General features: G+C 46.8%; 1 protein-coding gene across 1 annotated transcript in view; it reads right to left on the bottom strand.

Annotated features, from left to right (window-relative positions):
- BACE2 (beta-secretase 2) overlaps positions 1–2,273 on the bottom strand; it is a 107,821-nt gene extending 105,548 nt beyond the window's left edge. The window contains exon 1 of the mRNA XM_009233980.4: positions 1,561–2,273. Coding sequence (XP_009232255.3) covers positions 1,561–1,872 — 312 coding nt within the window. The 5' untranslated portion in view covers positions 1,873–2,273. The remainder of the gene's footprint in view (positions 1–1,560) is intronic.
- Positions 2,274–13,452: the final 11,179 nt, after the last annotated feature.

Genomic DNA, 13,452 nt, shown 5'->3' with positions numbered 1-13,452 from the left:
TTTCAGGGCTTCTTTTATCATAGCCCTCAGACCACCCAAATTTACTTTTAGTAGAGAGAATTCCCTCGCATCAAAGCACACATGTCAAATGGGGATTCATTCAAGGCCTGTTCCAAAAGATTCTCTGTAGGTCACAGAAGAGGTTTTTCCTCAATATCTTGTCATATTTACAAGGTTCTCAGCACCAGGCGCACGTTCCCACGTGTTGGCTGCACCAAGACCACATCTTACAGCCAAGTTAAGCTCCCTCAGCTGATGGGGATTCCTATTCCCTCCCTCTAACCATCCACTCCTGGAGATGGCAAAGATCACTCACGTGGCTTCCCATGACTTAGATGAAAGGCAACTAGAATCAAAGTTTGAATATACGCTTTTGAAGGTTTTTTTTTCCCCTAAACTAATTAAACAACTACAGAAGTTATTCGGCAGTTTCCTTTTTTAAAAGAATTAGCATGGCATGTCTTTCCTCTTAAAGTCTTGAATAATTTAATGAGAATTATACAAAAGTCATGAGTATGTTCTATTTATGGGGGAATCATAGCTGAATCAAAACCCAAATGACAACGTTAAAAATAAAAATAAAGTATCTTCAAATAGTGCATTCAATTGAGCAAAGGACTTCAAATCCCACTTGGATTAGATAGTTGGAAAGTAGGAGGGGAAGCAGATCAATTGGGATTTTTTTTTTTTTTTTTCAGATTACTGTGCTTGGGAACATTTGTTTCTTGCTACAAAAAGTGTTAGTAAATGAACATCAGAGTAAGAGAAAAGGAAAGCTGTTTGATTTTATTTTTGTGTTGTAATCGGGATACCACTTGGTCCCCGGACACCTCACTCAGCCCCTATTTTTTTCCCGGTAGCTGGACTGCATTTCACACTCTCTGTACACCCGCGTGTAGATGCATCGCTCCATGCAGAGGGGCAGGGCCGCCGGATGAGCGAGGACACAGCTGACAAACCAACTCCGAGAAAGGAAAGCGGGTGCAGGGGAGACGCTGCTCCTTCCTCAGAGCAGCAAGCCAGCCACTTCTTAACCGGGTTGCTTTTAGCTGAGCTCATGCATAAATCCTTTTTAAAGGGTACTGCGCCTTTGGAAGCCGGCCACGAGCCTCTTTAGCAATGAGACAGCATGGTGGGGGGGCGGGGGGGAGGGAGAGTATGAACACGAGGTGATTTTCCCCATAATAGCCCGTCGCCCAAGGCCCACCGCTCCGTCTCCCGCTGGAAGTAGGTGTCGCCCGCAAGAAGGAAATCGCGTTATTGGAGGCGGCAAGTTCCCGGTCTCCTCTCCCGCCCAGCCCCGCGGAGGGGGAGCTCACAAGTTCTGAAACACTCGCGCACACCCCTCCGTGCGCCCCGGGCGGGGGCTGCCGTCCTCCGCGACTCAAGAGCGAGCGCCCCCGCTCCCCGGCCCACCCGAGCCCCTCTGCGTTCCCCGCTATTCTGTGCGGGGACAGCTGCTGCTTTGGGGGCGACGCTAAGCCGCGTGGAGGCGTCTCTGGACAGCCCCCTCCCTCCAACGAGCCCGAAAAGCCCGCGGCAGCAGCCGGGGGTCCCTACCTTCTGCGGGGGGGTCCCGATCAGCATCTCCAGGTAGTAGCCGCGGCCAGAGTCCCCCTGGAGGTTGTCTACCATGGCCAAGAAGTTGGCGGCGCCCGCGGCGGACGCCAGGGCAGGCTCCAGGGCGAGCGCCAAGCCGTCGGCGTGGCGCTCGGCAGGGGTCCCGGGTCCCGGGGTGGGCGCAACCACGCGGTTCGTGGCCGCGGCCACCCGGAGGGGCAGCGTGAAGGGCGCGGGGGCCAGCTCCGGGGCGGCGCGCAGGAGCCACTGGGCCAGCAGAGGCAGCAGCAGCGCCCGGGCCAGTGCGCCCATGCCCACAGCGGGGCCCGGGGGGCGCGCCCAGCCCAGCCGGTCCCGTCCCGTCCGGCAGCCGCGGCTCAGCGACTCGGCGGGCGCGCGGGGCTGCGGGCAGGGATGGGCGCGCACCGGGACCGGCGGCGGCGGGGAGGACGGGAGGAGGGCCCAGGGGAGGAGGCTCGCGGGAGGGGAGAAGGCGGAGGCCGGGGAGGCGGGCGCGGAGGCGCAGAGCCGCCCCAGCCCGCGCCGCCAAGTTGGGCAAGTTCTTCTCCGCTGCCCCCTCTGGCGGCCGCGACTGCCCCGCAGCGGCCCAGCCCCTCCCCCGCGGCCAAGGTCACAGCGGGGCTCGGGGGCCGCCCGGGTCCACCTGCGCCTGCCCTGCCCACCCTCGCCGGGCTCAGGCCGAGCCTCTTCCCCGGGAAACTCGAGTCCCGAATTTCCTCGGAAAGCGCCCCAGCGGCCACGGCCAACGGATGTGACGAGGCTCATCTGATACCGGGGGGAAAGTTTCGAGAACCCTTAAAGGGGCAGCGAGGGCCTGAACTAGGGCCCCGGCTCCGCGCGCGTGGGAGTCCGCGGGGGTCTATTCGCCCTGCAGCGGCGGGGGCTGCCGGGGGTGACTCGGGGGTCAGCGAGGAGAGCGGTGGCTCGGGAAGGAGCCTGGAGCCTCGCGCGCCTTTCCGAGCCTGCGCCTCCCCTCGCCAAGCTCCTCCGCCTCATTTCAGTCGCCGGGTCTGGCTGCTTTCGAGGCGTTTCCCGTGCGCTGCCCCCGAACCCCCGCCCCCAGTCCTGCCCGTTCCCCGGCCTCATCCCCCGGCGGCCCCTGGGTGGTTTTAAAGAGGTCTCAGTGGAGGCCGGGAGGGTGGAGGGTGGCAGGAGGCAGAGGAGGATGAGAGAGCTTTGGAGAATTTTCCCTAAAAATCGGGGGAGGTGGGGGGCGTGGCTGCTGCTGGCGCCTGGCCCCAGCTTCATTGCCCCCCCTTACTCCCTCTGTTGCCCGCAGCTAGCTGCGAACCTGGGCTTCCCCCCGGCCACCTTTCCCCCACCTCCGCCCCCTCCGCCCCCTGCGCCCCCGCCGCCGCGCCCCTGTCCCTAATGCAGGTCAGGTGCTACTGGAATCAGGTGCTACTGGAACCCGCTCTCTCCCCTGGCACCCGGCCTTCAGGCCACTTAGTAAGTTGCTGTCAGGATCCCAAATCAGGGCTGTGAGTCCACCCTGCTGCGATCCCTGCCCTTCTCCCCCACCTCCCCTTGTATCCCCAGCCAGCTCTCCGCGGACTATCTAATTAATACTCGTTTAGCCATAGACACCAAGACGCAGAAATGCGTTGAGTAATGCAAGCAACGAGAGTTATTTTATTTTAGATACTAAAGGCAGGGGGGACAATTATACAAGCTAAAGTCCATCGATTTCTGCAGAAACAAGAAATAGAAAATTCTTTCTACCTCCTCCAGCTGAATTATGTTGGCTGTTTTAAAAAACAAACAAGCCCATCTTCAAACAGTGGGGAGTTAGAAGCCAAGCTTCCCCGAATCACTGCAATTTTCAGCTACTTCTACTCAAGATTTGATGTTTATTCCTGTGTTCCCAATTTTAGAATCACGTCTAGCTCTGCAAGGGACCCTTATGTCAGAGATCTTCAACTGTATTGATTTTCAGATGACTTTAACCATAAATCACACTTCCCCCAAACTATATCTCAACTTTAACAAATCCCCAGCTCCATGAAGAAAGGCATAGCTGGATCCCGTGACATAACTTAAATTGATATTCTCCATAAATCTGCATAGTTATTCCAGAGCCCTTCTATTCATATATTCACGTTTCAGATTCAAGGTTGTAGACAGAGTGTGATTTTTTTTTAAATGATTATTTATACTCCTTGGTGTCCAGTCTTGAGGGGTTCAAAAAGACATTCAGACAGCTCTGGGAAGAATATAATCTTTCTGAAAAGCACATGAAATGTATTAGGGCCATTGATAAAGAGGCTATGTGACATATAAGTTTAATACTAGAGACATTTGCTCTCTCTAATAATTAAAAGCCACAAGGGAAATTAAAAAAAAATCAAGTCTAAAGTTTGTACTAGAAACTCGTGACTCAGTCTAGGGTGAGTTTTCCTAAGCTTTTCATTTTAAGAGGGGTGGTTTGGGTTTGTGGGGAAAAGGATGCATAAAGATCCAGGGACGGAGGAGCACACAGGCTTCCATGGATGACAGAGCTGTCTTGTCAGAAAATAATGCAAGCTGAAGGGACAGCATTGGGTGACTGTCTCCTTGGTTGTCTCTGTTTTCATGAATGGTCTTAGAGCACATGATCCCTATTCAAGCCTATGGTACTGGGTAGATTTGGGAGACAATAATTTTACTTTGCAGGTGTTGGAACTGAAATGATAAGTGGCAGCCCTCTCATGGAATAGCATTGATTTTTAAACCATGGTGACCGATGAGGGCAGAGAAAGGAGAAGGTGAGACCCACCCTCCTGACCTCACCCCTAACATCAGAGGACACAGGATACTGCCCTGCTCTTCCTTACTCCACCAGAGCCTCCGCCTCCTTCCCTTCTCCTTATAGCCTCTCAGCACCTTCGTTTTCAGCCACAGCCTTCCTGAGTCCACTCAGGAAAACAAAAGCCCTGCAATTAGATGGGACCTCTCTCCTTGGAAAGAACAAACATCACCATTAAACATGACCCTGGACGGTGGAGAGTGAGGAAGGATCTCACCCTCCAGCCCAAATGACTAATAGAAGATTCCTGGTAGGAACGTGTGGCGCTCAGCCAGAAAGAGTCACCATCCCATGTTCCACTGATGTTTGTGGTCTCTCACTGCCAGCTCCCAGTTCCTTTTACACCTGCAATTGTAACCGAGCCTATGTTGGATGAATCATAAGGTGTTTGTTTTCCTTTATCGTGGTCCTTGGCTTCCTCCAGGCAGGCCTGTTTGCACATAGTCCTTTTAATAGAAGGGAGTCCCTTGTCATTAACTTTATATCCTGGCCCCAAGGCTCCTCACATGATTAATGAGCTTGTTTTTCTTTTAAAGAACAATGATCTTTAGGTTAGGCAGATCTCTTTGATGGCATCCAGAAGTTTGATCGGGCTGGGCCGAGGGACGCAAACAGCTTTGATCGTGGGGGATCTTACCTCTCACATACTTACCTTACCCATAGAGGCCCCAGCTGTGGTCCTGAATTGATTCAAAAATTTCAGTATTCTGAATTTTGTATTTCTGAGGGCTTTAAAAAAAATGATCCTTTGATATATCTACTGAAAAGTTCTGGAAACAATGAGTATCCTTAGTATCATGTTAGGGTTACTAAATATCACTTCCCTCCAGAGAGAACCAGGGCTTTTTGGAGAAGGCTGATTTTATAAACTGAATAAGATAACCCTAGAATATCTCATCACACCAGAAAGCAAGAATGTTATCAAAGACTTCTGAGGTCTTGTCATAAGCTGGGGCAAAACGGAGACAATTTAAACATCATTAAAGGCAGTAACTGCAATGCCTCAAAACACTTCAATTATGTTGAAATCTATTTGCTCATAATGTTCTTTTTAAAGTACATTGATTATCTTTGAAGAATGCTAAGAAGCCCAACTCATTATTTTTAAAAGCTGGCAAAGAAAGGAAAGGGATCAAGCATTTATTATCTTGACTTTCCTGTACAAACTATACCTCAGTATAAGCAAATAGTAGATAAAGGCGAGTTTCTCTTTGTAAAAGTATCGCAGCTAATACATGAAGGGACAATAGAATTAGAATGTTGCCATTTTACTTCCCTTAATGAGTTAATGGATCTGGACACCGAATGTACATGGCTGATAATATTAGAGAGAGAGGGAAAGAGAAACACCCTGACATTCTAAGCCTTCTGATGGAAATCCACAATGCTACTAATCTATGACACATCATCGCCAAACAAAACAAAACAAAAAACCCTGAATCTGAACAAGGCTGTACATCACAGGTTAGCAATCTGCCTTCTTAGGGCCAAATCTGGCCAACAGTCTGTTTTTATAAATAAAGTTTTATTGAAACACAGCCATACCCGTTCGTTTAAGTCATAGCAACAAAGACAGAATGGTCCACAGAGACTAAAATACTTGCTATCTAACCCTTTTCAGTGAAAGTCTGCCAACCCATGCTATAGATCAAAAGAATCCCAGTACCCCATCAGTCTCTTGCAATAGATGGACTTTATTCAGTCCTGATTTGAACAAAATGACAAAGTTGTTTATGAGACAATTAGAGAAATTTGAACACTGGTTGGATGATATTATGGAATTATTGTTAATATTTTAGGTGTGATAGTGGTATTGTGTGTGTGAGAGCTCTTATCTAGTGGAGACACATGCTGCCATATTTATGGATGAAATAAGACTTGTTTCAAAATAATGTGGATTGGCAAGGATTTCAGGCAATATTCTCAGCTATTTAATACAAATAATGACCCTATTAGCAGGCATTATTATCATTCTCATTTACAGATGAGAAACTGAGGCACAGAATTGATAGTTGATTGGTGAGAGGTGGGAATGGTATTCAGAACCCTGGGTCTGATTTCAGAGCCTGTACTCTTCATCATGGAGCCAGGCCACCCCTTTGATGTGAACTTTCTGGAGCTCATGGACTTCCCCAGCTGGAGAGGCCTCCAGAATGCCATCTGCATTCAGGCAGGACACAGAAAGTGCAATAGGCCAGTAGACCCCTACAGGCTGCATCCATAACCAGGCACTTAACAGACATATGCTGAACCCTCCCTGTGCCAAACTCCACGCTAGAGGCGGGCTCACATGGGCGAATAACACCCAGAAAGCCCCTTCCATCAGAAATTACAATTTGGCAGGAGACAGACTGACTGTAAATATGTTTCCTTTTTGGGAACACCACTCTAGCTTCTAGGTGGAGGAGAGTTGGGGGTGGTGAGGCTGGAGACAGGGAGACCGATTGGGAAGCTGCTGCGAGGATCCGTGAGGACAGTGGCGATGGGCGTGGGAGGGGGAATTTAGCATTTAGTGCTTAGGAGATGAAGCCCTCGCAGCACAGGGAAGAAGCATCATAGGACTCTCATGTGATGGGAGCACTCAACAGACAGCCATCTGCATCATAATCTCTCCTGTTTGCATGGTGCTGGTGCTATTCAGTTTTCAGAGCAATATCACAAATCCTGCCTTATTTTGCTCCTCAAGCAGTGGGAGGCAGGGATGGTAGGGATGATAATTTTCCTTATAAAAGGAAATTGAGGGACAGGAACGCTGAGCTCCCACCATGTCCTGGGACTCTTATCCTCCAACACTCCCAGCTAGGCACGTGCACCTGCATCACAGAGGAGGACGCGGAGGCACAGGACTGATGACTCGTCTAAAATCACAGTGAGGAAATGATGAACCCAGATTTGAACCCAGTCAGCTTCAGAAGCCTAAATATTTTTTTACCTAACCCATGTTGCCTTCTTCAAATGACTAATTAGGTACCTTTGGGAACAGAGGGAAGTAGGAATTCACCTTGGACTTCCTTTAAAGAACAATCTTTCCTCATGTATTTAAAATAGAGTCCCATTTACAGAAAGCCGTGCATGCTTTCAGGAGCATATCATTGGATAAATAAGGCCCATTACTATGATATTACATCAGCAAGGTCCCAGCCAGGCAAGGTTCTACCTAGAGAGGTGGGTGGCTAAAATCATAGAGGTTTCCAAATGTCTGTTTACCATCAGCCTTCCTGTTTTAATGAGTGTGGAGACACCCCATGGAGGGCTCAGAGGCTCTGAGCCTCAAGACCTGGGGTCAACTTCTGATTCTGCTTAGACCGTTGGCATGTTCCAGGCAATTTTCTGCCCCCTGAGCTCTGGTTTCCTTATTTCCACGTCTACCGGCCACCTCCAAGGGCATATTCTCATAGACTCAACATGAATGGTCCCTCCTGAAGCTGTGTGTCAGTATGGGCTTAGTTGACTCACTTTAGTGGGCTTCTTGAGGATGAAATCATATTCTACAGTCTCTCAGTTCTGTTTGTTCCTAGCTTAACCACTCCAAAGCCAGGATGCAGACGCCACTGTAGCGTCTTATGTTCTCCATGCCACAGCCATGGCATGGTAAGCGTAGGCATATTGTTGCAATTCCTGGTGTCATGATGGGAAACCATCTCTCCTGACGTTTTAGTTACCAAATGACTAAGGATCACTGGAGAAGATGTCTAACACCTTCCTGTTGCCAGCTTCTGACGATGTCGGGAGAGTCCCAGCATAAACATTTTCAGGAAGGTGCCAGGGGCTGGGGGTGTTCTGGAGACCATAGGAAACTGCTTGTAGTGAGGAGGACAGTGTCCCCCCCCAAGGATGTCTTTGCCCTAATCCCCAGAACCAAGAAATCACTTACCTTACATGGCAAAAAGAACTGTGAAGTTGTGATTGAAGGAAGATCTTTGAGATGGGGAGGTTATTTTGGTTAATCCAGATGCTAGCCCAAGCTAATCAAGTACATCCTTAAAATCAGAGAACCTTTCCAGCTGTGCTCAGAGGGTGCCATGACTGTGGAATATGGTGGGTCAGAGAGATGGAACGTTGCTGGCTTTGTAGCAGCGGTAGAGGCCATGAGCCAGGGAACACAGGCTGCTCGAGAAACTGGCAACAGCAAGGAAGCGGACTCCAGAAAGCAAAGCAATCCTGTGACCTCTTGACAGCCCAGTGAGGCCTGTGGCAGACTTCTGACCCGGAGAAGTAGAAGTCAAGGTTTGCTTTGTTTTAAGCCACAAAGGTTGTGGTAATTTGTGACTGCAGTGTATAGGAAACTCATACGCTACTCTTACAAAATTCTCTACCACCTGACATCTTAATGGCAAAGAAGATGATAGTGCATGGAAAAACATGGATATCGATGACTCCAAGTCCAAATGTGATTCAGAAGAGTTAGCCTGAGTGTGGAAAATGTTAGGAATGATTTAACAATTGATTTCACCTATATATAATGTTTATATAAGAATGTCTAAATAGGGCCCAGCCTTCTTCATACATACAAAACAGAAATCCTAAATAATAATAATAAAGTATCATGGTTTAATGGTAGCATGCTTTTAGTGGTACATGAAAGGATGGTTCTTTTGGTCGAGGCATGTATCTTAGTATCATTAGAGCTGGTGAAACTGGGCAAAACTTGGAACATAGCCGTCGCTCAGCAGACATGGGTTTTTCTTTCCTGAGAGTGTCATCTAGGGTTTTAAGCCTGCGACCCCCTTGGCTATGTGTATCTGTGACTTTTGGGGTGCCTATGTCGACTGCCTGCCTTCCTTTTTTCTTGGGCTTGGTCTGAATGCCCTCTGTTTCCCACTCTGTAACTGCAGTGTTCCACCTTTCCCAGCACACCAAGAACACTGTCCATTTCTTTTCTTTCTTTCTTTCTTTTTTTTTTTTTTTTTTTTTTTTGAGAGGGAGTCTCGCTGTGTCGCCCAGGCTGGAGTGCAGTGGCGCGATCTCGGCTCACTGCAACCTCCACTCCCATATTCACGCCATTCTCCTGCCTCAGCCTCCTGAGTAGCTGGGACTACAGGTGCCTGCCACCATGCCCAGCTAATTTTTTTGTATTTTTAGTAGAGACGGGGTTTCACCATGTTAGCCAGGATGGTCTCAATCTCCTGACCTCATGGTCTGCCCGCCTTGGCCTCCCAAAGTGCTGGAATTAAAGGCGTGAGCCACCGCGCCCAGCCCCTTTTCTTTCTTTTATATTATGTTTATTGAGACATGGTTTACATAAAGCAAATTTCACCTCTTTAGGTATGTAGTTCTTTGAGTGTTTAATTTTATATATATATATATATATGTACGTAAATATATAATATATATTTCTATATATATTAAAGTATCCCTCCTGTACTTTTGGGGGGTACCAGTGGCTTTGGGTAACGTGGATGAATTGTGCAGTGGTGAAGCCCAGGTGAGGGAATGGAATTGTCTTTAGAACATGCAGCATCCTTCTGGAATTCGCAGGGGCTTTCAGGTCATCGTGATTAATTGGTATTAATGCCAAGGCAAGCAGGAATGAGGAATCCTGGAGTGGCAAAATCTGAAGTGGGTTGCTGGCCACAGCAGACTGACTCCTTTGGCAACACAAGTGTTTCATGAATGTATTGTATTTATTTGGTCATTTTCTGAAAGTCTTCATCTCTCCCCTTCCCTGGTAAAAATCTGGAGGAAGACCAATGGAAGCTCGAGCCTGCAAAAGTGTCTGTTTTCACAGGGACCATTTGGAGATTGTCCTTTGGGCAGATTTATGAGTTGATCAGAGGATAAAAGTAAAACAGTGAAGGAGGGAGGGAAAGGGGAAAATAAGGAAGAAAGGGCAAGAGAAAATGCAAGTCAGACTGCAGGGCGCAGCTGGGCATCTGCATGTTCACACCCTCCCTGGGAGATTCTTGTGCTCAGCAGAGTTTCGGAACCCCTGGCTGGTCTTGTTTAAATTAGATCAATTTAATGAGATCAAATGCTTTGGGGCATCTGGCCTGGCAGGGCCCTTAGCCGACAACAGGAGCCCCAAGAGAAGAGGGCGGTGCTGCAGTTCACCTTACGATGCTGATGCTGTGATGTAAAAGGTGGGAGAAGAGGGCCCCCGGCAGCCGTGAAATGCTCTCATGCTCGGCTTTGCATGTGCTTCTCTGGACTTTCCAGCGCCCTCTCAGAGAAAGCCCTAAGATCTCACCAGTGCAGAGGCCAGAAGTGGGATTGGGGGTCAGGAAAGGTAAACCTGGGGCAGTTGTGGGAGAATTAATTAGAGAACCTCAATAATTCCACCACAGTGTCCCCCACAGAAGGTGACTATCCAGCCTTGGCCTGCAGACTGACCTTCTACAGCCACTTAGCTGGCTCAAGTGCCAGCTGCCACCCAGCGCATTGGAGCTCAGCCTTTATCCCGCCTGCCTCCATCCTACCTCTGCACCACACCCAAAGGGGAGTGTGCCTGCTACCCTTGCCCACAATTCCATTCCCTTCACTGTCTCCCAAAGACTCCTACTAAACTACTGACAGAGAGAGCCCACACTAGCTGCCCAAATTCATCCACCTTAACTGGCACATATCAATATGTGTAGATGGTAAAAAGACCCCAGCACATGGGATCTGCAGCTGAGGGAGGGCTACTGAGCTGAGAGGGCCCTGGAGAACCTAACAAATCATTCCACTATTTCCCCCTCTCAGGTAAATTTTAGAAGCTATTCTATCAAGGAAATAAGAGCTTTCACTTAAAAAAAAAATAAAAGAGCAATAGGAGCTAAAAAAATAATCACTGGAGATAAAAGTATAATTTTTGAGAGTAAAAGAAAAGCTGAGTGGACGCAGTAAATGGCAGAAGGGACTAAGCTAAAATCCGATGTCGTGAAATATTGGTTTAGTGTAATTTAAGGCATTATCACAGCCTCTGAACAAAAAAGCAAAGGGATGGAAATGATGAAAGGAACAAAAAGAGATCCAGGAGACTTTTCCTTCCATGTCACAGGAGTCCAAGAAAAGAGAACAGAAATGGTGGAGGTAAAACAAAGATCAAAGGAACAAGAAGTTTTCCTTGAGCTGAAGACATCAGATCAACAATGCTTGCCAAACTTGGGGAGTTATTTTAAAAGACACTTAAGAATTCAAAAGATAAAGAGAAATTGTTTAAATGTGTGTCCGGCTGGCATGAGACTCTCTAGAAGACTAGATGGTAGCAAACACTAGAGCAACAGATCCTAGGGAAAGTGACACAGAATTCTATATCCAGTGCAACTATCTGTCTTGTGGGAGGAAGCAGAAAAAGTATGGTTTACCTTCCATGTGCCATCATTGTATTTTTACTCACAAAACACATCAACCCAATGGACAAAATGAATCAGAAGGAGGAATTCAAGAAAAAGAAGGTGAAGTATCTGAGAAACAATCGTATAAGTGAAACGAATGAATCTGAACAATTGTGGATAACATGACCAGAAAAAAAGTACAGTCAGGCATTGCTTAATAATGGAATACACTCTAAGAAATATGTCATTGAGAGATTTCATCATAGTGTGAACAACATGCAATATATTCACACGTGCCTAGATGTCATCGCCTACTACACACCTAGGCCATATGGTATGGACTGTTGCTCCTACGCTACAAATCTGTAAAAGATGTGATTGTACTGAATACTGTAGACAATTGCAAAATAATGGTAAATACTTGTGTATCTAAACATAGAAAAGATACAGTAAAAATACAGTATAGAAGATAAAAAATGGGACACCCATGTAGGGCACTTAATATGGATGGAGCTTGCAGGACTGGATGTTGCTCTGGGTGAGTAAGTGGTGTGTGAATGTGAAGGCCGGGGACTTTACCGTGCACTACTATAGACCTTATAAGCACTATACACTTAGGTTACACTAAATTTATTTAAAAATTTTTCTTCCTTCAAAAAAAAATGTTTTTTCTTCCTTCAATAATAAATTAATTTTAGCTGACTGTAACTTGTACTTTATACACTTTATTATTTTTAACTTTTTGACTTTTATAATCATAACTTAAAATACAAACACATTATACAGCTGTACAGAAATATTTTCTTTACATCCTAATTCTATAAACTTTTTTCCATTTAAAAATTTTTTTATTTGGTTTATTTACTTTGTAAACTGTTTCATTAAAAACCAAGACACATACACACATTAGCCTAGGACTACATGGGGTCAGGATTCTCAGTGTCACTATCTTCTGCCTACACATCTTGTCCCACTGGAAGGTCTTCAGGGGCGATAATGTCTCCTGTGATAACAACGCCTTCTTCTGGATACCTCCTGGAGGACCTGCATGAAGCTGTTTACAGTTAACTTTTTTTTGTAATTGGAAGGAGTATACTCTAAAATAATGATTAGAAGTATAGCAAATTGATAAACCAGTAAAATAGCTGTTTATTATTATTACCAAGTATTACGTGCTATATATAATTGTATGTGCTATACTTTAATTTTATTTTTAATTTTATTTTTTTCTTTTTTTAAGATGGAGTTTCACTTTGTCACCGAGGCTGGAGTGCAGTGGCATGATCTTGGCTCAGTGCAAACTCCGCCTCCCGGGTTCAAGCAATTCTCCTGCCTCAGCCTCCTGAGTAGCTGGAATTACAGGTGCCCACAACCATGCTCAGCCAATTTTTTTTAATTAGAGACAGGGTTTCACCATGTTGTCCAGGCTGGTCTCGAACTCCTGCCCTCAGGTGATCCGCCCACCTAGGCCTCCCAGAGTGCTGGGATTACAGGCGTGAGCCACTGCGCCTGGCCCTGTGTGTGCTATACCTTTATGTGACTGGCATCACCACAAACATGTGAGTAACACATTGAGCTATGACATTATGATGGCTACAATATCACTAGGTGATATTATTTTTTAGCATCAGTATAAACTTATGGAACCATAGTGGTATATGCAGGGGGATTGTGTTGACCGAAACGCCATTATGCAGCACATGACTGCAGCACAAAATTGAATCTAAATAATTGTTGGTAATATAATGAAAAGCTTAATGCAATTATTAAGAAAGGAATCTTGAAATAGAGATGTGATCTAAAAAGACAGAACCACAAAACAACTGAGAA

The sequence above is a fragment of the Pongo abelii genome, chromosome 22 (assembly GCF_028885655.2).
Source record: "Pongo abelii isolate AG06213 chromosome 22, NHGRI_mPonAbe1-v2.0_pri, whole genome shotgun sequence".
Taxonomy (NCBI): Eukaryota; Metazoa; Chordata; class Mammalia; order Primates; family Hominidae; genus Pongo; species Pongo abelii.
Note: the sequence above shows the minus strand (reverse complement) of the source record. Positions and strands in the feature narration are given on the sequence as shown.